This window comes from Oryx dammah, unplaced genomic scaffold (genome assembly GCF_014754425.2).
Source record: "Oryx dammah isolate SB20612 unplaced genomic scaffold, SCBI_Odam_1.1 HiC_scaffold_14, whole genome shotgun sequence".
In the NCBI taxonomy this organism is placed as follows: Eukaryota; Metazoa; Chordata; class Mammalia; order Artiodactyla; family Bovidae; genus Oryx; species Oryx dammah.
The window spans coordinates 14530347-14554990 of NW_024070198.1; the positions used below are offsets into that span (position 1 = coordinate 14530347).

Here is a 24644-nt window from a genome sequence, read left to right on the forward strand (position 1 = left end):
AGTGAGAGGTAGATGGGCTTGTTTGCGACCTGATACCCATGGTGCAGGTTGATGCTTGCAAATGGTAAATGTGCTAACCTGTAATGCCGGCTACTTTCATGGCTATTTGTGAAGTTGTTGGAATGTTGTAACAGTGATCCTCACTTCATTCTCCCCTTTTACTTTCATTTTTGACTTGGGAACTTTGGTTATTTTACCCTGGAGTTTCTGAATTAGTCAATACAGAACCCAGCATAACATATGCGCTCAAGATGTTGTCCTGGGGGACCTGGGGCAGGCTGCTACCCTGTATGGTTTACCATGTGGGGAAGAAAAATCTCAGTTCTTTCTAGGTAATTCCTTAAAATATTCATTCTTGAGTGACTGCTTTCTAATCTCACCTGATTTATAACTCGTCGCCTTATAAGGAAGGAAAGAAAATATTAATATAGGATAGTGCAAAGGATTAGTCTTTGCTGTGTGTTTGGAGATAGCCATGAGGGAACCACATATTCAATCTATGTCTGAAAAGAGTCAAAAAATAATATTTGACTAAGAAATCAGATCTTTCCACAGGCATAATGTAACACGGATAACTTGTTCTCATATGTAATGTTTGGCAGTTGGAGTGCTAGTTCTCAGAGCAGGACCGCACAGGGGACAAGAGGTCCCCTGGTGCTCAGGTGTCAGGCCACAGAGTGGCTTGTCGTTACCAGTTCCGGGGGGGAAATCAGCCAATTGTCCATCAACTGAGTTGTGGTTATCTTAACTGCATGATCCAGGACTCAAGTTTTTTTGCTTGTTTGTTTTAGGGTTTTTGTTTTCTTACCTTACTTGGCCATTTTGGCTATTTGAAGTTTTACATACAGAGAAGCAAATACCACGGATTTGAAATGAGAGAGACCTGTATGTAAAATCTCACTCCACCACTCCCTAGAAGCTAGACATGTAATTGTGTGCAAACGACTAAATCTCTCTGAGCCTCAGTCTTCTCATCTGTAAAATGGAGGTGATGACACTTTGAAAGGTTGTCATCAGAAATAAATGAGATTTAAATAGATAAAATGCTTGGCGTAGGATATGACAAGTGGTTACACATTTTATAAATGGTAGGGTTTTAACTTTTTACATGAAGCTAAAGAAGCTAGAAAAGTCACTTAATCTATTGCTTTGTCTATATGAAATCCCCAAACTGATTTGACTATTCCATTTTGCAAACCTGATCAAGTGTTTTGACATTATGTAATAATGTTGACTAATGTCCTTCTTCTAGCTAATGTCTTTGAATGATTACCAATTGAGTAGAATATTTCCTAAGTGATTATCTGTTTGACTGACAGCTAATAGTTGATTAGGGCAATGAACAAATTAGTTTGTTTAGTACATCAAACAAATTCAAAAGAGAGGCAAAGTCGTCAATTCTGGGATCCTTTCATAGGATAAAAATTGGTTGTATGTGAGAAAGTGATCAATTGTGACTATGTTATTATTTGTCAAATACATAAATGGCTCATTTTAAAAGCATCCTTTTGATGGGCTAAGGCACTTCTCTCTCCCCAGGATAATTAAATAGATCAGTTCAAGAAGTGTCATTTGACACACACTACTAACAACATTGGACGGTTGTTAGTTGTGACACAGAACACCTGGATTGATCAACCTCATCAGTTAGCATCTCTCCACTTTGTTTCCGCTGGGTGGACCCAGCCTCAGCAAGCACAGATGCTGGACAGTGTTATAGAAATAGTTACCGGCTGCTGCAGGGTAATGTGATTACACGTATTTAGAATCACAGAGGGAAGCCAAGGAACTGGTTTTTAAATAGCCCGCACCGAGTGTGTGTGCCATGCCCCTGCGTTCCATGCTCCGAGTTCCTCTGGAACATTCCAACCCTTATTTCTAAAAGCAGTTCAGGTTTCAGAAATAACAAAAGGGCGAGTAATTTTTGCCCTGGATGTCCTTACTTAACTCACATTGGCTAAACTCAACCTGGCAGGGGTCAAAGTTTGTCTCTAATCTCCAGGATTCTGTTTCCTAAAGATTTTGCTCCCCATTCTTCCTGTCCAATGTTCTCTGTTTCTTCCTGTCCTTGGGAAAGTGTCTAATAAGTGCATTTCCACTGAGGAGGAAATAAATGAAAAGGCTCCAAGTATGAATAATGCCATAATCATAACAGTGGTGGGAATGCATGGTTCATAGACACAAAGAGTTCTTCTGTGGGACGGGGCCATCCAGTGCCCAGAAAATTCCCCACTGGAACATGGAGACCCAGGGGTCTGATTTGCCTTTGCATGACCTTTGCCATCAGACCAGACCTGGATCCCACCAGCCATTGCTTGGGGTTTGCAATGGATTCTAATAGCATTTGTGACAGCAGATTACCAAACAGACCTGTCATAGTTTGTGAAGAGATAAACTTCTGAATCAATTCTGCTCCATTGATGTCCAAAGACAGTTGGTTTCTTGCTCAGTTGTAGAAAAATAAAAGACCCATTCCCATCACCTACCCTAAAAATCTGATAATTTCATTATGGCCCCAATTGTTTTTTCAGACCTTCTGCAGAAGTCATGATGAAAAGTACTTTGTGAAATGTCAGCCTGGGGTACTGAGGGAAACAGACGCAATGCCTCCTTAAGTTACATGTTTTAGGGGAGAAGATCCTGGTAGGCCGTGGCTGGCAATGTGTGTCAGAGAACAAGAAAAACAAAAGCCCACACTCTGTAGAGAGGAGAGAAAGAATAAAATTATCCAATGAAATTTCATCAGATTAATTATATGAGCCTATTTTTAAAAACACCTATGGTTTTAAACAACAGCAAAAAAAAAAAAAAAAAAATCTTTCCCCAGGAAATGTAATTTCATTCATGTTTTCCATAGGCCTGCTGTGAAACTTAACCAATGGGAATGATTATTCATTCTAGTTTGCTTTCAGTGAGAGGGAGTGGTACTTATACTGAACGGAATTTACAGAAATGTATTTTCACACTGGACAGCCCTGTTCTCAACCAGACTAAAATCCCCAATGATATGGGCCCATTACAGAAGTAAAATTCAAATTTAAAAGTATAAAATGTGAACACATTGCCATTTGCTCATAAAATTTTTAATAAACTAAAGCTATCTAATAGAACTCTTCAGAGAGTTATATCTGCAGGGAGTAACAGGGTTCAGTTAATAGGCACACACACAAAATCTTTATATAAGAATTCAAGGTAGCTGGAAAATTTTCTATTTATTCCAGTGAAGTCTGATCTTGTTTGAAGCAATAGAACTGATCCCTTGGTGGGGGTGGGGGGGTGGGGGGGAGGATATAATCATTTCTTTTATTAATCAACACATAAATATATAGTTCATAAGAAATCAAAAACAAAAATACCTAGAAGTAAACAGCATGAACAAGACAAATAATAAGTCCATCCTTACTATAATTTTATCAGTTAGTTATTAAAAATATTATTTGTCCAGGGAAAAATGTCCATAGCCTATATCACCTTCACAGTGATTGGCCTCTTTATCTATTCCTCTTTACATGACAAGTGTTAAGAAACATTTCATGACCTTCATGATTACTCAAGCCAAACCTATCAGCTTCTAGAGGAATTAGTGCTTGTGGATGAGTATGTTTTGGTTTGTGCCCAGGTGATGGCCTACGATGGACCAAGAAGTAAAAATTTCAATCATCTGGGCTGTTTTGTCTACAATCTGACCAGTGACCCATAGCTCTGATTTTTAACTTCTTACTGAATTGTTGTGACTGTGCACACAGCCCTGTATAACAAATGTTTTCTCTGAAAGTGTATTTCATCCTCTCAATTATTCAACCAGGAAAGTTAGGAGTTACCTCTTTAGGTCCAGTTTCAACAGGAAAAGCCCCCCATCAAACCGCATAAGAATCTGCCATCTCCTCTTGACCCCAGGACCATGATCCTAACTGAGGCTGCAGTCACTGTTCCACAGACTGCTGGAGGAGGTGTCACACTGGTCCCCCTGCTTCTGGACGCCATTCCTCCCCACCTCCATTAGCATTACCTTCCTGAAATGCAGATCTCATCCTGATACCCTCATGCTTGGAAGCCTTTAATGGCGCCCTAGAAACAGAGAAACATCTGAACATCTGAGTTGGTATTAATAGAATTTGGCTATTTGTCTAGGGTCATCTCTCATAGTATCAATAGCACATACACACATATGCACACACACACACGCTCACCACAAGCTCCATCCATGCCAGCCTGAAGTACCTCATTCCCTGACCTCTGTTTTCTCAAGTTCTATAGACTTTTCTGATGTTTCTAATTCTTCCCATCATTTTTAGAGCTATTTGTATCTGCCCGTGTCTCTAACAGAGGGTTCTCAATAGCCATAGTTCTATAAAGGATGTTATAAGCTTAGATTAAGACTTTGCTTATTACATATTTGTTGAATTCAAGTCATATTTTCATAGATTTTATACTAGAGACTTCTGTCTTCCTATAAGTAGTTTCAGTCATGTTCACACTTCCTTTTGTTTGATATATGCAATCAGATTTCACGCGAGCCAATAGTGTGGAGGTCTGGAATGTGGGCTGAACCAAAAGAAATTCGCTCATGATCTTATGATGTCAAACTTCTTCAACAGATGTTGCCAGTGTACCAGAACTTAAAAGACAAATCATCTAGAATCTTTCTTTAGGCCCACTGCCTGGATCCCTTTTGTCTCCCTCTGATTTCCTCTAGGTCTTTGACAAGCACAGACTCTTATTTGCCACCCTGGTTGTCACTCAGGTTGGACTAGCCTCTCTCCTGTGAAAGGTCAAACTCTCCCTTTATCTGGTCTGACAGGACATCCAAAGAAAGATGCTGATTAAGCATTATTAAGATGGAAACCAAATTTGTGAACACAAAGATAGTTTCCTTTTTATTTACAGTGGCTTAGCTAAAACAAGTGTTTATTCATTGTATAGCTGCAAGCAGTAACAAAATGAAAGCAGAAGCCTCCCATTTCAGCAAAAACTTTTTGGGATTCTACTGTGCAGCAGGCACAGCACTGGGCTTTGTGGGAGACACCAGATGAGTGAGTGACAGCTCTCCCTCCTTGCTTTGACATGGCAGCTCCAAGTTGGAGGTGAGCCCTGAAAAGGTAAATTCTATTTTGCCTGTATTCAAAGGTATGATAAAGTAGTCTTGATAAGCTCTCTCATTTTGTTCAAAATGGTACTCAGTTGATTGGTGATGATGGTGACTCTTGCCGACTGTTGAGCTTATGGCTGATAGAGGCTACATTACCTGCATCTATTAATACAAAGAGAGCAATAATCATAGTACCTGTTATACAGGATTATAGTCAGGATTAAATGAAATAATACATGTAAAGCACTCGGAACAGTTCCTATAACTCAATAAACATTAGCTTTTATTATCTGTTCTGAAAATCACTTTAATTTGAATGACCATAACATCAGATTAGCATCTGATTGTATAGACTGGGTTTGCCTACAATGCTAGCTTTAAAGTTTCATTGTTCTACACATAAGTCTGCATCAGAACTTGCTAAGAAATCTTTCTTCAAATACTTCTCACAAGAAAGGTGAACTATTTACCTTTCTGAGAATGAGAGGGGAAAGAGGAAGCAGAATCCTCTCACTCATGAAAAAAAACAACTGGCACCATATTTTGTAAACATGTCAGGTTTTATTAAAAATGATTAACACTGGCCAGTCTTAGGATGAGTAGTTCTGTGATAAAATGGAGAGAAACCTGAAGTAGAGATCAGGAGACATGGTTTTGAAATACAGTTCAGACGTAATGGACTGTGTGACCAAGTATCCCTGGATTTCAGATTTTATATGTATAAAATACCAGAGATAGATTAAAACATGGTTCTCAAACTCAAATGCCCAATGGGGGCTGGGATGATAAGGTAAATGAAAGAAACAGTTGAGTATAAGACAATAGGGTGTGGTAGTGACTGGGGCAAACCAGAGAAGACATGTCTTATCTAAAAATTAATCTTCAGTTCCAACTGATGATTGCTGATGAAAATGTGCTACATGAAAATGGGTCATATTTTTTTCAATTTTCAGAAGAAGGCAGAAATCTGGAGGCAGATTTTTGAACAGAATAAAGACCAAACAAAACACACATAACTGGCATTTTTGAGATCTTCACGTTCAATTAACTTACGTTTCTTTCTGCTTAAACATGCTATTATATTCTGTTCTACAAACAGGGTTCTTTAATATAATACAGAAAATGACCTTGTTAAGGAAATGGACAAAATTTATTGTATCAGTTCTAACAAACCAGTAAATTAGATTGTTTAATGAAAGAGCCTCACATTATGAAATTGGCTATTATAAGATTATTAGTAGAATAATAATGTAGTTCCCAATTTCCCAAGCAGGTCCACTGGGACTTTATCAGGACCTCCCATGGTGGCTGATGATAAAACAGTGTTTCAATATCCCTCCTACAGGGCAAGGACTGGAAAGGAATTGTTGAGGCCATTTAAATGGCAAGATGACCTGTGTAAAATGCAATTAAAAAGCAATGAGCCTTTATGGGGGACTTCCCTGGCAGTCCAGTGGTTAAGACTTCACCTTCCAATGCAGGGGGTGCAGGTTCTATCCCTGGTGGGGGAGCTAAGATCCCACATGCATCTTATGGGATAAAACCAAAACATAAAACAGAAGCAAATTGTAACAAATTCAGTAAAGATGTTAAAAATGGTCCCCATGAAAGAAAATCCTAAAGAAAAACCGGAGCCTTTAAAAAATAAACAGACTAGAATTTATATATACAAATAACTCTTGACTTTCAGAGAATTCCTTACAGGAGATCAGAGATTCTTCCTAACTTTGCTTCTATAGCTAAACATTTCTAGATCTTTGAGAATTGTCTTCATTGCTTGTTTGCAAGTCATACAATAAAATCAGGCAAAGCTTTGTTAGGGGACATTTGTCACTTGTATTGCTTGGTGGTAAGCACTTTATCTGTCTCATTTTTTATTCATTATCACAGTAACCCTGTGAGGAAGTATGATTATGTCCATTTTGCAGATGAAGCACTGAGTCCTAGCAGAGTTAGGTAACCTCTGTGATGTCACACCCCTCATAAGAGGTAAAGTCAGAGTTTAAACCCACATCCTCACTGTTAACTACATCTGTCTACTTCCTCTTGAACATGAATAGCTGGGCTTCACTTTGCACAGTTTTGTTCTCCATATCAAACCCCCTCTCAGAGGGTCAACCTTTGCCGTTAATGAGAATATTCGGAGGACTGTGTCCTGATCCCTGGAGACAATCACTGAAAAAGAGTTTCAAAAGCCCTTTGAAAGGGTGGCAGCGTTGCTGGCAAGAACATTGAGTATCCCTAGGATTCAGCTCTCATTGGTATGTGTAGGCTCTAGTCTCCCAGCTTTAAAAAAGAGAGGGACAGAGACACAGAAAAGGGCAAATGACAAAGAACTTATATACTTTAAAGTTATACCTTAGACCAATGTTTTCTCATCTTGTGTCCTGTGGAACACGTGTCCTGGGGAAAAAAAAAAGTTCTGTGCTCAAAAAATTTGGGAAACTGCCCATTCTATTCATGCTTGGCTACTCCCAATGCACCTTGGCTTAGAAAACCTCTGGAATCTCTTTTTGTTGTTTTCCTTTTCTTAACCTCCCATAGGATACTGGGAATCTGCACTTTTGGTGTTCATTTTATTTATTAGCTTAATTATGAATACCTTACCTTGCTCTCGAGAGGCTTGCTAGCAGAGCTTAGGCAGGTAGAAAGAATCTCATCTTAAAGGATACATTAAACCATCTGTCTCCATATAAGGAGTGACTCAGACAGCTTTGTTAGTGTGGATTCATTGAGAGTGATTATCTTTGAATGTGCCTCACTGCCAAGCTCTCCACCTGATCAAGCAGCGTGTGTGGCACACACGGCTTCTTTGGGGACCTCCCAGTGGATGTTTCATCCTTCAGAGAAAGTGCATTATCACTTGCAGCCCATTCAACAGGAAAAAGCCCCCTAAACTTGAATTTATGCTCTCACTATTTTTGTTTTAAGAGGGCTGCCTCAAGCTATTTCTCAGATGGCTAATCCAGCATTTTCCTGGGTATATTCATTGTAGTTAAACTCAGTGATAAAAGGGTCACATTATCAATAAGATAGGGATACTGTGTATTTAAATCCCTTTTGAAGAGTCTCAGTTTACTTACGGATAGGAAGATTCCTGTAATTAGGAACCTCAGTTAACTTCACTTACCCAATTTACATGAATTTGTTTGATTTTTTCCTCTCTTGTCGTTCATGTAAAACCTCCCAATCTCATGAAGGCCTTGTGTTCCCCGCACTCTGGGAACTACAAGGCAAGGCTAACCTAGATTGTGGCAGATCTGGGATCTGCTGGGACTAAAAAGAGGAAGCAAAGCCTTGCCCCTGACCACTACCAGTCAGGGGAAGATCATGACTGAGCACAGAATCCCAGCTCTGCCAGTTACAAGCTTCAAAGTACTTTACCGCTCGCACCTCGGGTTTCTTTGTATTTTAAATGGAGACTATAAAGCCTACATTATAGTGTTCACTGGAGGATTTAAATGAGTTCCTAGATAGCAATCTGATAAAGATGAGGTTTGGCATATAACACGCTTTAAAAAAAATTGAAGTCCCTTCTTTGTTTTTTAGGAGCAGGGAAATACAGACCAAATATATAAACTGCATCGGGAGGGTGGGCTGTGACTAGTTGTGCCAACTCCTAGAAAGGAAAACTTTTGATTATTTCTGGTAGGAAAGGTGATGAACTATAAAACCAGAGGGGTAGGTCTATACTCAAATCAAACCCATGCTCAAATGTGCAGCCTAAGAATATTCCCCCAGGGAATCCTTGCAAATCTAAAATCTACAGTTTAGATTTGGCCCTGCTGCTGTTAAAAGTTGTGACCTTGAGTAAGTCACTCACTTTGTAGTCCTTGTTTTCCTCACCTGTAAACTGAAGAATTGAATCACATATCTCTCTAGGCTGCCCCTCCCCTCAGATTTACATGGAGCAAAATTAAAGTTATTTTCCATCAATCCAGATAGAAGAGGTCTACCTAAGGGTTCTCTGAGTTACACTGAAAATGTTTTCCAAGGATGAGAGTCAAAAAGAACATAACGTGCTCATATGTGATGCTTCCCATTTTAATGCTTTCCTATTTAAGAGCCTATTTTAATATATTCAAATATAAAATTATTCACGTGGCACATACACTTAGAATGTGTGCATTCAACTGAAGTGAATCATCAGCCTGTTATTAATTATCATTCAACCAGCCCTGTTCTTTTGAATAAAGGAGAATGTTAGTAACAACTAGAAGGTATGAATCATTTAAGCAGAGGCAGTTCTAAAAAGTTGGCCAGCCCTTCCAGCTGTGCCCTCAAATCTCTAACAACTGTAGCGTGTGCATCTTGCTCTCTCATTTACATGTAAATGCACATATAAACATCAGGCACACATATGTATACAAAGTGTGCTTGCACACACTGCCCATGGTTGCCTAACTCCCTAGATGAGGCTCATAACAGTTCTTTTAGGCAGATGACAGTCTCACTGGACCTCAGTTTCCCTCTCCGCGTAACTAGTGTTCTTCACTAGATCTAACAGCTCTTCCAGCTCTGATATTATGTCTGGGCCGTTTGCTGAGATACTCTTTGGCAGAAGCATTGACGAGATGCTCTTATAAATTATCTCACATAATTCTCAGAATCATCCAGGAAGTCTTTTTGTTATTACCATTCCTCTTTTAACGGATGAAGAAATAGATTTACCTGCTTGATGTATCATGTACGTAATAAAAGTGGCAGCTACAAGCTTAGAAACCAGATTCTCTATTTTGTATCTAATCAATGCCATCCCTAAGCGATAGCCTGAGGCTGGCTGCTCACTCTTCTTCATCCAGAGTAGCCCTTACAGAGCAGGGATTGTATGGGAAAGCCCCCTAAAGCATCCCCCCTCCACAGTCTAGAGAATCTGCTTTGAGCTGTAAGACAAGATGCAGACCACTTGTGGCCAATGTCACTTCTGATGGGAGTTAAGATGTCACAGGTGACTAAAGGGAGTCTGAAGAAGTGTCATTAGAGCCAGGGGGCCAGTCTGGTTTGAGACAAGGGGAGATTTTTCCAGCAAGTTTACTCTTCCCATTCAACCATCTGCAGACCTGCCTACCCAAGACTCCCACTCCTCATGCAGAGCCCATGCCTATTCCTCCATGAATAAAGCCTGCAGCTCTACAAGCCCAGACTCACCTATCTTTCTGGTTATCTAGTTCAGATCCCTCATTTGACAATACAGAGAGCAGAAGTGATGTGCTCAAGGCCACACGGAGGATTTATGGCCAAGTGGGAATTAAGACTCAGGCTTTGTGATTCCCTCTTCAGAGTGCTCCTTCCTGGTCCCTAGAAGAGGTGTGAAGCCAGGGCAGGAAACTGCTTTAGCAGCCCTTCAGTCTTGGCATCAACACATGTCCCTGCCCAATCATTTCACTCTTGTGGACCCCCAGCTGGACATTGGGCAGCCTCAGTCTTGACCTCCTTCTAATGTAGTTAGATCCTCATTCTGTGATCCTCTGCTTCTTCCTTTTCTCCTCTACTGCTGACCTCAGCACACCAACCTCCATGCTAACCCTATCACACACTTCTCTGTTCCTTTTGAATTAAGTGCTTCTGATCCTAGCTTTTCAACCAAGAACCTCCTAATAACCTGATGGCCTTGGTGTTCATTTATTGCTTATAGAGAGATGTGACCCACTCCTACAGACAGGTGAATGCAAGTAGTCAGAAGAGAAACTGGAGCTCAGGGTTTGCAGGCATTTTACAGATCTCATCCTCCTTAGTCCCAGGGCAATGTTAATTTTAACTCATGAAAACATTTAAAAAATATCATCAATAGGGAATTTTAAGAATATTATTCTAAATACTTGTTGAAATCAAAATGCAATTTTAAGAGACTACCTGTTAAAACTTACTGGATGCTTTAAATAGAAGCAAAGTCATATTTCTAAATACTTTCATTTTAAATCAGAAAGAATAAAAATATATGAACTGAGCATGAAACAGTACCTCTTCTAAGGAACTCAAGAGAAAATAAATAATTAGCATATAAAATAATAAATTAGGAAACAGTAGAAATAGTGAGTAAATTCAAGATTTCAACTTTGGAAAAACCCTATAAAATAGGAGATTTTTGAAGGGAGTAATATGTACACTCTCTCTATCAGATCTAGTCCCTTAAATCTATTTCTTATGTCCACTGTGTGAATCACAGTAAACTGTGGAAAATTCTGAAAGAGATGGGAATACCAGACCACCTGACCTGCCTCTTGAGAAATCTATATGCAGCTTCCCTGGTCCCTAGAAGCAACAGTTAGAACTGGACATGGAACAACAGACTGGTTCCAAATAGGGAAAGGAGTATATCAAGGCTGTATATTGTCATCCTGCTTATTTAACTTATATGCAGAGTACATCATGAGAAACACTGGGCTGGATGAAGCACAAGCTGGAATCAAGACTGCAGGGAGAAATACCAATAACCTCAGATATGCAGATGACACCACCCTTATGGCAGAAAGTGAAGAAGAACTAAAGAGCCTCTTGATGAAAGTGAAAAAGGAGAGTGAAAAAGTTGGCTTAAACCTCAACATTCAGAAAACGAAGATCATGGCATCCGGTCCCATCACTTCATGGGAAATAGATGAGGAAACAGTAGAAACAGGCTGACTTTATTTTTGGGGGATCCAAAATCACTGCAGATGGTGATTGCAGCCATGAAATTAAAAGACACTTACTCCTTGGAAGAGAAGTTATGACCAACCTAGACAGCATATTAAAAAGCAGAGATATTACTCTGCCAACAAGGGTCCTTCTAGTCAAGGCTATGGTTTTTCCAGTGGTCATGTATGGATGTGAGAGTTGGACTATAAAGAAAGCTGAGCACAGAAGAATTGATATTTTTGAACTGTGGTGTTGGAGAAGACTCTTGAGAGTCCCTTGGACTGCAAGGAGATCCAACCAGTCCATCCTAAAGGAGATCAGTCCTGGGTGTTCATTGGAAGCACTGAAGCTGAAACTCCAATACTTTGGCCACCTTATGCGAAGAACTGACTCATTTGAAAAGACCCTGATGCTGGGAAAGATTGAAGGCAGGAGTAGAAGGGGATGACCGAGGATGAGATGGTTGGATGGCATCACCAACTCAATGGAGATGCATCTGAGTAAACTCCGGCAGTTGGTGATGGACAGGGAGGCCTGGAATGCAGTGGTCCATGGGGTCGCGAAGAGTCAGACATGACTGAGCGACTGAACTGACTGAACTGAATATGTACACACAAGTGGGAAGGGCATTAATTATTCAGTGACAGGCTTTGGCAAATTTGAGTAAATATCTAGGAAGGAATCAAGGCAGTGTCTCACCTCACATCGTAGATAAAAGCAAGCTCCAAATAAATTAGAGTTAAAAAAGAAAAGTTATAGAGGGAGCGGTAAGTAATATTTCATTAATATCAAGGTAAGAAGAAACATTTTAAGAATTAGAGCAAAGAAAGAATATGTAATAGACATTGATATATTTTGTTAGAAATGTAAAATATCTATATGTTAAAAATCATGATTCAAAAGGCAAATCATAATCAGTAGGGAAATATTCAGCATCATATAAGAAAGGAAAAGAATAGGTAATATCTTAATAAATAAAAGGTGCTTAGGAAGCAGCAAAAATAGTCAAAGGACATGATTTCATAGAAAAAGAAACAAAAGTGATAATACTAACTATTGGTTAGGATGTGATAAATAGGCGTTTCTATATTCAGAATTGAATATGTAGTGTGATACAAGTTAGTGATAAGTAGAGACATAAAAACCATGTATAATCCAACAATGCCAGCTTAAAAATATCTATCGTAAGTCTACTCTAAGGAAAGAAATAGGGACATGGAAAAATACTTGCATGTGAGAGTAGTCATGGTAGTATTTATAACAGTGAAAATTGGAATAACAATAAAAAAGTTAAATCCTGAAATATTTATAATACAAGACTTACTCATCTGTTAACATTTTATATTGAAAATTTGTCATAAGAAATTGTTCTTGGAAAAATAAGTACATGAAAAGGAGGACACAGAACAATAAAAACTATTATTCTAATTTTATAAATTTTATAAATATATACATGCACATATCATATAGATATTATGTATAATATATTCATATCTTTGGGTAGTATGGTGACAGTCATTTTTATTGTCTTCTTTAAGTTTTTCTGAGTTTTTCAGAATTTTTACACTGAGCCTATAGTATCCTTAAGCAGAATACACCAAACTGCATTCATATTTTTTAAATTCTTTTTTTAACTTGGAGTATAACTGCTTGACAATGTTGTGATAGTTTAGACTTTTTAAATTCTTGATTTAAAAAAACCATAAGTTTTTCATCTTACTGTGAGTTTTAGGATACTTATTTTGACTAATTAATTCCTTTAAAAAAAGGAATTATAATGTAATGAGATTTCTTAAATCCGTATAAGCTGAGTAGTGTTATTATAGTTGTCTGTCATAATGTGAATGTTGTGTCATTATGTGACCCGGCTCCTATACCCCCCAAGGGGTTCAAAGGGCAGTAGACCAGGAGTCTTGGGTCTTATGATCTTGTCTTATGATCTTGGTCAAAGCTTTTAACAGCCCTCTAGGCCACAGTTTGCTCCTGTCAAACAGCTATTAACACCTACTCTACCACTTTACTTGTTTCAAAGCCCCAGTAAGAAAATGCAGCAGCATTTTATGAAATACAGGTTATTGTGGAGGCAACAATGATGATTTAAAGAATGAACTATTGCCTGCACGGAGTTGATAGTTGATGTGTATGGTTTTAAATTTGTTTCATGGCAAGGAAACATACCAGGTGCCGCTAGTGGTAAAGAATACACCTCCCGATGCAGGAGACACAAGATATGCAGGTTTAATCCCTGGGTCGGGAAGATCCCCTAGAGTAGGAAATGGCAACCCACTCCAGTATTCTTGCCTGGAAAATTCCACAGACAGAGGAGCCTGGCAGGTTACAGTCCATGGAGTTGCAAAAGAGTAAGACACAACTGAGCAATCGATTGATCTATGTATGGTCTTAAATCTTTCTTGGTAAGGAAACATATATTCCCTTGGTTGCAAAGGAAAACAATCCTCCCCACCCTTCCTATACTCCCTTGTTTTCATACTGAATTCATGAGACTGATGGCTAAGATACAGAAAGGTCAAGGTGCAGCCTTGTGTCCACCTCCACCAGCATTCTAGGGAACATGCCTGCCTTTTCCCCTTCCTAAGAAGAAAGAGTCAGAGACCTCAAATGTTCCCACAGGCCCAGGGACAGAGGACACATTCTACATTATCCCTGTACAAACCCACAGGATGGCTGTTTGGCAAATCTATGGGGCGAGGTCTCTGATTTGGAGCTCAGGGTAAGGAGTTTGTTCAGACAATACATTGATCCCCACCCACCCCTCCATGTGCTGCAATTGTGAGGACAGTCGTCACATCTGAGTTACAGTATTATGGACTCTCGCTACCTGTAGTTAGGGGCAAGGGACAATCTATGACATCTCTGTGTATCAGAGCTCCCGTTCCAGCCACACCTGCTACAAGGAGCAGAGTTCCCCTTGGTCACCACAGGTAAAGGAAGGCTATTGTAACTGACCAGAAAGTTTACCATATGCAGCCCTGGCTGCATATAAGAGACACCTGGGGAGTTTTTAAACATCCCATGCTCAGGCCACATCACACGTACAGAATTTGACCAGATTAACCAGGATCCTTGAAGGTGAGAACACGGTAACAGTATTTATAAAGCTGTCCAGGTGAGTCCAAGTAAAGCTAATATTGAGAAGCACAGGTCTAGGATCAAACACAGATCTGGGCATCTCCCTGATCCAGCCTCACACACGCAGCCCTTTGTGAGGTCTCCTCCACATTCCGCTCTCTTCTGAGTGCGCCCTGCACAGCTTTCCTGCCATGGAGCTGACTCAGCCCTAAGGCATCTTTCCTCCTTCGGCTCCTCTGCTGGCTGGCTCCATCTCTGTGATTCCAAATTCTCAAGAAGGGATTCATATTTAGCCCAACTCACCTTTTTGAACCAGACTAGTTGGGCCGTGGGACGCTGACCGATCTCAGGATCAGCTATTCTGGATGAGAAAAGGAGTCCTTCTTGTTCTAATAATTTAAGAAAAGTGATAGAAGTCATGAGGTATAAAACATGGCCACACAGGTCTGCCCCAGGTCTGTTGTACATCAAGATGAGGTGGGGTGACATAGGTTCCTTTAACAAGGACTATGGGATTCTTTAACATATCTGGCTCAATAACAAATTATGATATTGAAATCAAACTTTCTAAAGGAACCGATAAAAATTAAAGATGGGCATTTTACCCTGTTTATAGAACAGGATCTTTTTAAGTCTTAAGTATACACAGGATAATAAAGTGGATAGCCTGTTCGACCGACTATGTTTAGAATATATGTATAAATTTACAAATCTTTGCCCATGGAATCCTTGTCCACAGAAAACTATAATTGAATTTAGAAGCTAAGGGCTAATACATTCAATATTATCTTAGCCAGAGGGATTTGTTTTAGCTTTTATAAGAAAACCTTTTTATTAAAATAAAATTTACATAAAGAAAAGTGTGCATATCCTAAGTGTACATCTTGAAGTTTAAATTAAGACTTAATTTTTTAGAGCAGTTTTAGGTTCACAGCAAAATAGAAGAGAAGGCACAGAATTTCCCGTAGACTCCCCACCCTGGCACATGCATAGCCTCCCCTATCCCCCACATCCTCCACCATGGTAGTCTCTGTTTCAACTGATGAACTTACTTGATCAGCCAGAGACTACATTAGGGTTCAGTCCTGGTGCTGTGCATCCTATGGGTTTGGGAAAATGTATAGAGATATGTATCCATCATTATGGTATCATACAGAGTATATTCATTGCCCTAAAACTCCTCTATGCTCTGCCTATTTATCACCCCACCCCTTTCCTCATGACTTTTTGTAAAGTGAACAACCCTTGTAACCAGCACCCAGGTCAAGAAACCAAGCATTATCATTACCCCAAAGACTTCCTCTGTGCCCTCTTCTCATCTCCAAGATGTAAATGTTATCTTGACTTCTGCCAGCATAGATCAGTTTTGCTGGGGCTTCCCTGGTGGCTCAGCTGGTAAAGAATCCATCTGCTATGTGGGAGACCTGGGTTCGATCTCGGGTTGGGAAGATCCCCTGGAGAAAGGAAAGGCTACCCGCTCTAGTATTCTGGCCTGGAGGATTCCATGGGCTGTGCAAGTCAATGGTGTCCCAAAGAATCGGACACGACTGAGCAACCCTTCACTTTCTTTTTTATATAAGAGCAATTATATAGGATGTACTTTATTGCATTTTGGCTTCTTTCCCTGGATTTAGGTTTATGAGATTCACCCATATTTTCGGATATCGTTGTACTTTTAGCCAGAAGTTTTGATCTTTAAAAACTAGTTCAGCAAATAGCTTTCAGCCAGGAACTGTGCTCAGGACTGAGGACACAAAAATCAATAAGGATAAGGAACATTAAATCTAGTAATGTAGTGATAACCAGAATTTAATGTAAAGTAAATTCCCCTTTAACAAATATTTATTCAATGTCCACTATGGGAGAGGCACTATTATAGGTGCTAGGCATAAGCAATGAATGAGCAGATAAAAATTTTAGCAAAAACCCTATTTTATTTCCCTGACGTGTGGGCTAATTCTGGCCACTTATATCCATATTGTACTCTGTTTTGCATCTGATTCAATATAAGGAGCATGAATATTAGATGTCATTTTTTGTAGTGACTTGAAGTGAGCAATTTTTAAGTCCCTGGGACAGTTTGCAAGCCAGTGAACATAGGAGGTATTTCTCTATATCTATTTCTGCCTTATTTCATCCTCCCCCTTCTATCATTCTGCCTATACAGAATGAATAAAGAAATAAAGAATAAATAATTTAAAAATTTTAAAATTAAATTTAATAAATTAAAAATAATTTAATAAAAATTTAATAAATAAAATTTAAAAATTTTTAAACAAAAAATTTAATAAATTAAAAAGAATAAAGAATTAAAAAAATAAAAGAATAAAGAAAGCTGAACGCTAAAGAATTGATGCTTTTAAACTGTGGTGTTGGAGAAGACTCTTGAGAGTCCCTTGGACTGCAAGGAGATCCAACCAGTCCATCCTAAATGAGATCAGTCCTGTGTGTTCATTGGAAGGACTGATGCTGAAGCTGAAACTCCAATACTTTGGCCACCTGATGCAAAGAACTGACTCATTGGAAAAGACTCTGATGCCGGGAAAGATTAAAGGCAGGAATAGAAGGGGATGACCAAGGATGAGATGGTTGGATGGCATCACCAACTCGATGGACATGAGTTTGAGCAAGCTCCATAGTTGGTGATGGACAGGCAAGCCTGGCGTGCTGCAGTCCATGGGGTCGCAGAGTCGGACACAACTGAGCAAATTAACTGAAGTGATACAGAATGAAACGAAAATCTGGAACCTAAGGAAAACTTTGGATGGTAGCTTACCTTGGAGTAAGGCTAAGCAGTCTTCTTGTTTCCCAGAACCATGACGTAAGAAGAGATAATTGCCAAAGTTGTGGCTAAAATCATAAAAATTTGAATTTTTTGAATAACTCTGGGTATCTAATATATATGACTTATTCGATAATGTTGACTTCACAATCTAGTGAATCATTTAAGAGTAAAGCTATAACATTAGAAGGAGAAGGGATAGAAGAGAATCCAACATCATTCCAGGGATTATACCTTAGGAAGAAGTGCAAGACATCATCTGGTCTTATTTGGTTTACTTTCTCTCCCTCCCCATTTTTACAGATAATTTCAAACATATATAAAAGTAGAAATGATAGTAAAAATAAGCTTCCAGCTTCAAAAATGACCTCTTCGTGTTCAGTTTGTCTCTAACCCACTGTTATACCTTCCTCTCATTGTTCGTAAGCAATCCCAGATGTCAAATAAGTTATTTACACCTGTTCAGAAGGTGAGATCTCATAGTTTTAATCCCCTTGGTTAACAGGCTCAGAGAGGGTTAGTCATTAAGTTGGTGAGTGCAGCTAATTTTAACCCCTACCCCTCAAAAGTAAAAGTTTACTAGCAGAGAATCCTGGACTTAGCATAGTGCAATTAAATAGTATGTGTGAGACATAAATTGTCAAACTTCCCGTCTGTCCCATGATAATGGTCACATTTTGGACACTAGTTACAAGTGAAAAATGAGGTTTCCCTATACAAGAACCTTAAAATGTAGCCTGAATGTCACTTGAACCCGTTATAAATTGTCATCAGTACATGTAAAACTTTATTTTCAGTTTGTGTCAACACTTTATCTGATGAATTCCATAAATTAATACTCATTCTAAAAAGATAAGTTTGTATTATTTGGTTTGTAATCACCTCTGTTAAGCCTCTGATTCAGAAAAAAAAAAAATTCTTCGAGGAATTACGCAGGATGTGGTAACTGCTGATTGATGTTTCCTTTCATCAGTTATTTCAAAATCAAATCCCTGTGGATACTGAAATTGCAAATAAATGTGTCCAAGTGAAAGTGTTCTTTTTCAACTATTTAGTAATAAAATGGGTCTGAGACTCTTCCTAAGCCTCATTGTTTCCCATCTTCAGCCTGCTCTACTTTCAAAGAAGGTTAGTTGATTTTTATTGAACCATTGTCAATGGCTTGTCTACTATGAATAACATGCTCAACCAGACATGGAGCTAGTTTCTAGGTCTCTCAGGTTAGTGACTGTGATACCATTATTGGGGCTGGTCAGAATGTTCCAGAAGTTTCAGAGCAAGAGGGAAAGATTCTGCTGATGTCTTTGTCATGGAAACTTGCAACATGTTGATTTGGCTGCTTTGACTGTCATACTTGCCCGGTTGTGTCTCAAAATGTTACCCAGGGCATGTGACACTCATCCCTATGAGGAGTGGGGCACAAGGCACCCCCTCATTGAGTGTTTGATGAGATAATTGATGGTTAAAAAAAGCTACAAAAATTACCTGAATAAATAACACTGTAAAAGGCAGGCATCTAGACATTTTTCTGTGCACAACTCCCACCCATTTCTCTGAGAGATAAAAGCAGCAAAGATTGACAATCTGTCAGTTTAACCGTTTTCACTGTGTACTTTTTCTGGGCAGGTTATTCACATCGAACTCCTTTGATGTGATCAGTGATGATGCTTTCATTGGTCTCCCACATCTAGAGTATTTGTAAGTATAATAACCTTTTTTTTTTTTTTTAATGTAATGATACAGGACAAGGGCTCTGAGGTTCTACAGCTGTCTGACCAAAAATATTATAACCTATTGCAGATTCATAGAAAACAACAACATCAAGTCCATTTCAAGACATACTTTCCGAGGACTAAAGTCTTTAATTCACCTGTAAGTATGAACGTTGCTATTACATTTTAAGCTTGCCAATGGACAATGCAGTTCGATAATCTGTGGTTAATGTTCATCATAGATAACCCACTTTATGGGCATCTATGAAAATTTAAGAAACCCAAATGATTTCTCTCCATGCACACTTGCCTTTTCTCCCTGTCTTCAGCCAAGGTGTCCAGGAAACCCATTCCTATTAACATCAGCCCAACCAACAATAATTAGGAAAATATCCTAATGCAAGGAAATTATGTGAATGAAATAATGTTTTTATTAACTGCATCATTACTCAACTTCATGAATTGACTATATAGTTTTTGCTGTTTCTCTTTTTCTGTATAAGCCCTGATTTCATATACATTTAAACATATACTAGAACCACAGGCCACATCTACACAGCACCTGAACAACTTTTTTAGGAGTAAAATACTTAATTATTCAGTGGGTGATTAGAGCTCCATCAATTGTTCTAAATAGGAAATAATTTTACCTTCCAGGGAACAGACATGTTTGGTTGTCACAACTAGGGGATGTAACTGGGATTTAGTGAGTGGAGAACAGCAGTGCTGTTGAGCACCCTTTAGTGCATAGGAGAGCCTCTCATCAGCCTGGAATGGCACAGTGCTAAGCCTGAGAAACTGGATATGAACTGAATAACTCACCTCTCTTATTTTCAACTACACCCTACACACACACACACACATATTTTTAATGAAAATAGAAGGACATGGGAAGAAATGGCACCAACATTTGTTGAGTGTCTACTACTACAATGGTCAGTACACTTTACATAAATTTTCTTTTAATTATCTCGACAATCCTGCTAGATAGGCAAAATAACCTCCATTTTATTTTTTAACCCCCACTTTAGAAATGAGGAAACAGAAGCTTGGAGGGGATATATGACAAGTAAACTGACTAGTTAGGGAATTATGATAACATCAACTCCCAGGCTGAACTGTTGTGGCTACTCATCCATTCAACAACTATCTCTCCTAATATGTATCTCATTAGTGTTAGATAAAGAGGCAAGCCATCTAAGCATCCCATTCATTCTTTCCATTTCAACCTGTTGCCTCACAGTAGCTCATTTCTAGCTCTGTTCTAGACCCCAGGAGGTACCAGGTAACGAGGCAGGTAAAAATGCCTGCCCTTTGAGCCTTTATTCTAGGGTGTCCACATGGTCTCATGCTGTCTCTGCTAAGTCACTTCAGTCGTGTCCAACTCTGTGCGACCCCATAGACGGCAGCCCACCAGGCTCCCCCGTCCCTGGGATTCTCCAGCCAAGAACACTAGAATGGGGTGCCATTGCCTTCTCCACATGCTGTCTCTGCTAGTTCCTATCTCTATTGTTACTTGGATTTGCAGCAATAGGGAACTGATGGCCCTATGTATTTTACAAAATCACTACACCTTTCAAGGCTTCTGTATACAGTCTTTATAAAAGGATGAGGAAAATATTGTCTATAAAATAAACAGCAACACTGCTTTTCACATCATGTTGTAAGTGCTGCAAAATTGGCTGTGTATTGTGGGAATGCTGTGCCATTTGATTATAGAGCCAAACGCCACCAAGCTTGAACTTTCAGACTGAAACAGATAAATGGAAACTCATGACTTCAACCTGAGATCTACTTGATTTACATAAATCCATTCAACACGGCCTGTGACTAATGGCTGAGGATCACGAGGGGCTGAAGGAAGAACATAAGACCTCACGGTTCTCTCTGGAAACCTGGACAGAGCCTTGCCATGACCCTTAGTTCACTCAAGTGTGTGTTCTCTCCAGCCTAAAGGCCTACCTCATCTGGAAGGAAGAATGCAAAGAATGGGAGGGAAGGATGAAAGAGAGAAAAAGGAAGGGAAAAGGAGAGGAAGGTTAAGGAAGGCAGGAAAGGGAGGAAGAAAAAAATTTATGCAACACTCTCGTGAAGAACATCCATTTTGTTTGACTAGAGCTTACTATGTCCATCAAATGAAATGGATATAAATTTGGGTCATTATGAGGCCCCTTCGTTAGAAGTGTGAAGAGTATAAGAAGGAGGCATTGGTACAGCATGTACTTATGTCTAGAAATTTTCAGGCTCAAGTGAAAGCATAATGCAGCCCTCAAAGAAAGAGGCATGAATCTTAAGGATCAAACAGACAATGAAAGGGAAGTCCCACAGCAATAATGTGGGACCAGGTGCTGGAGGTAGGAGGGAGGTGTTAGGAGGGAACAGGTCAAAGTTGATTGAATATGACCCTTAGATTTCTTGCATTTTTATCAAATAGTTAGGTTGATTCAGTGACTGTGCCAAAAAGAGACTGTTTTCGAGCTACAAAAATGGCATTGCCATATGGTTCATCCTAAATAGTCTCTAGGATGTGCCACACAAAAATGAAGAAAATCCAGCTCCAACCTGAAAGAGCTCAGTCTAGCAGGAGGAATTAGACAAATATTTTCTCTCTGAGTGCCTTGTTCCCACATCATGTCCTCCTTTCTAATTATGCTGTTCTTCCAGGGGTACTTCCTTCCTTCCTTTTTTCTTTTCTCCTTACCTGTTTTTTTTTTTTTCCTTTTAAGAAGAGATAGGGAAGATTTAAAGCCCAAATGTCCCTCTGACTATTCAGCACATCAAGTTCATTTTCCGTTATTAACCACTTATACATACATTTGACATTTCTTTGAGCCATTGATTTTCTTTTTAAGATTTTAGGTTTCAAAGTGCACTTTTCTCCTCCTCAGACCAAGTCTTCTCAATTAAAGGCAATCATTCAAGTAGCAAATAATTATCACCTTGCCCTCTAACCCACGGGAAGAGTTTACAAAGCTTTTCATATTCTAGACCTCATTACAGTCTCTTGATGACCTTATGAAAGAGAGAAGGTGGAGGGTTATGGAGAAAGTAGCATAGACATATGTATACTATCATGAGTAAAGCAGAGAGCCGATGAGAAGTTGCTGTATAACACAGGGAGCCCATCCAGGTGCTCTGTGATAATCTAGAAGGGTGAGAAGGAGGGAGGGTAGGGAGGCTTGGGAGGGAGGTGATTTACATATAATTATGGCTGATTTGCATTGCTGTATGGTATAAATCATCACAACCTTGTAAAGCAATGTTTTCCTCCAATTAAAAATAAATTTTAAAAAAGAAACAGGGCAGACACTAACCCTATTGGCAAATGAGAATTCAGAGGTGTGCCCTGAGTTTAAGCTGCTCCCCAGTTAGTAGTGGTAAAAGCCAGAAGTTTTCCAAGATCTTCAATGAGACCTCTAGTGCCGTCTCCACCATGTCAATTATAGAAGGACCAGAGAGCTTTATGGATGGCTAGGTCCTTCCACGGAGAAGGCAATGGCACCCCACTCCAGTACTCTTGCCTGGAAAATCCCATGGACGGAGGTGCCTGGTAGGCTGCAGTCCATGGGGTCGTGAAGAGTCGGACACAACTGAGCGGCTTCACTTTCACGCATTGGAGAAGGAAATGGCAACCCACTCCAGTGTTCTTGCCTGGAGAATCCCAGGGATGGGGGAGCCTGGTGGGCTGCCGTCTATGGGGTCGCACAGAGTCGGACACGACTGAAGCGACTTAGCAGCAGCAGCAGCAGGTCCTTCCACAGGACATGATCTGAGAAGCAAACACAAATGGGGAAGGAAGAGAAGATCCTGAAGACAGGAGCCCTACCCTCACTCTTGGTCTCCAAATGCATTTAGCTGGAATTAAACACATACATTTTTGCTGGCTTTTTTAAAAAAAATATATTTTGTATTGGAATATAGCTGATTAACAATGTTGTGATAGTTTCAGGTGGACAGCAACAAGTATCAGCCATACATATACATATATCCATTCTTCCCCAAACTCCCCTTCCATCCACGCTGCCACGTAACATACTCTCAATAGTATGTAGAATATGTACGTACTTTTGTAGTATGTACAAGAGTAGACATACACTTTTAGATCCAACTAGTTCCCACTCTGGCTTAACATTAAAGCTGCTCCAAAGGAACTTGTGAGCATTGATATAAATTCAGTTCACTCCTAAAGAAGCAATGAACTTACCTCATCTTCTTATACATCTATCTCAGTAGACTTGCCTTCTAAAGAGACATTTTTAGATAACTTAAAATTTACTATACAGACTCCCCTCTCCTTTAGAAAAATCCCTCCCCAAAAGAGAATTCCGTATATTTAAGTCCTTACAAATCCTGTCAAATTCCGAGAGCCTCTCTTGATTCTTCTAAATAGTGTAGACTGTCCTAATAGTGTACATGATTAACTTAAGTGTTTCAATAGTTCATATATTTCAGAAAGGTTTGAATTTTTTCTGGTAACCATGTATTACTTCTGAAATCAAGGGAAAAAATGAATTAAAAAATAGTTTATGGCCAATGACGACCAAATTTCTAAACATTTTGTAGTGGTTTCTGTTAACACCCACAATGTTTTATTATAATGATTCCCCTGGGCCTCACATAAGTGTCATGGTGGTTAAGGTCCAGTGGAGGCAGGCTTGTTTGCATGTATGTATAAAAACATTTGGGGAAAATTGTCATCGATCTATACATGTCATGAAGCACCTACTGGTTGTTCTGCAACGTGGAAGTGCAAAAGACATATATGCAGTCCCCAAACTCAGGGCATCCATGTGTCCTCAGTTAATCAGGCAGGATGTCCTCACGTCAGCCTTCACAATGACAAGCATGTATAGGGGGCAGTGGGATATAATGGCTGAGGAGGTTGTCTCTGCCACCAGACTGAGTATGTTCAAAGCCAGGCTTTACCCATTAATAGCTCTGGGACATCAGGCAGGTCACTAAGCTTCATGGTGTCTCCAATTTCTTTTGTGTAAAACAGAAGTGATAACAATCATCTGTAAAAATAGGGGTGGAAAATAATAAGATACTTAGGAACACCTAGATTCTAAGGCTGACAGATTAGGCCAGTTACTCTATGTAAAGTACCTAGAACAGAGCGTGGTATGCAGCAAACCCCATCATGTAGGAAAAAACTAAGCCTCGCTGCCTAACCTCTACTGATTCTGGATCAAGACTCCAAATGCTGCAGTGTATTTATCCCCTTTAAACATTTTGTATGAAATTAAAATAACTGCACTTGAAGTACTGCAAATTCAGTGAGACACCAACTCAAGCTGCGAATCTGCACTGCAGGGAGGCTGGGAGCACCCCAGATGGCCGTGGGCGAAGCTTTCTT

The 24644-nt window shown here is 39.5% G+C and overlaps 1 protein-coding gene across 3 annotated transcripts in view; it reads left to right on the forward strand.

Moving 5' to 3' along the window:
• LGI1 (leucine rich glioma inactivated 1) overlaps positions 1-24644 on the forward strand; it is a 39557-nt gene that overhangs the window by 1148 nt on the left and 13765 nt on the right. For all 3 annotated transcript variants that reach the window (XR_005723514.1, XM_040254550.1, XM_040254551.1), the window contains exons 3-4: positions 19203-19274; positions 19377-19448. Coding sequence is in view for 2 of the 3 variants with exons in the window: in XM_040254550.1 (XP_040110484.1) it covers positions 19203-19274; positions 19377-19448 (144 nt within the window). In the remaining variant the exon portion in view is untranslated. The remainder of the gene's footprint in view (positions 1-19202; positions 19275-19376; positions 19449-24644) is intronic.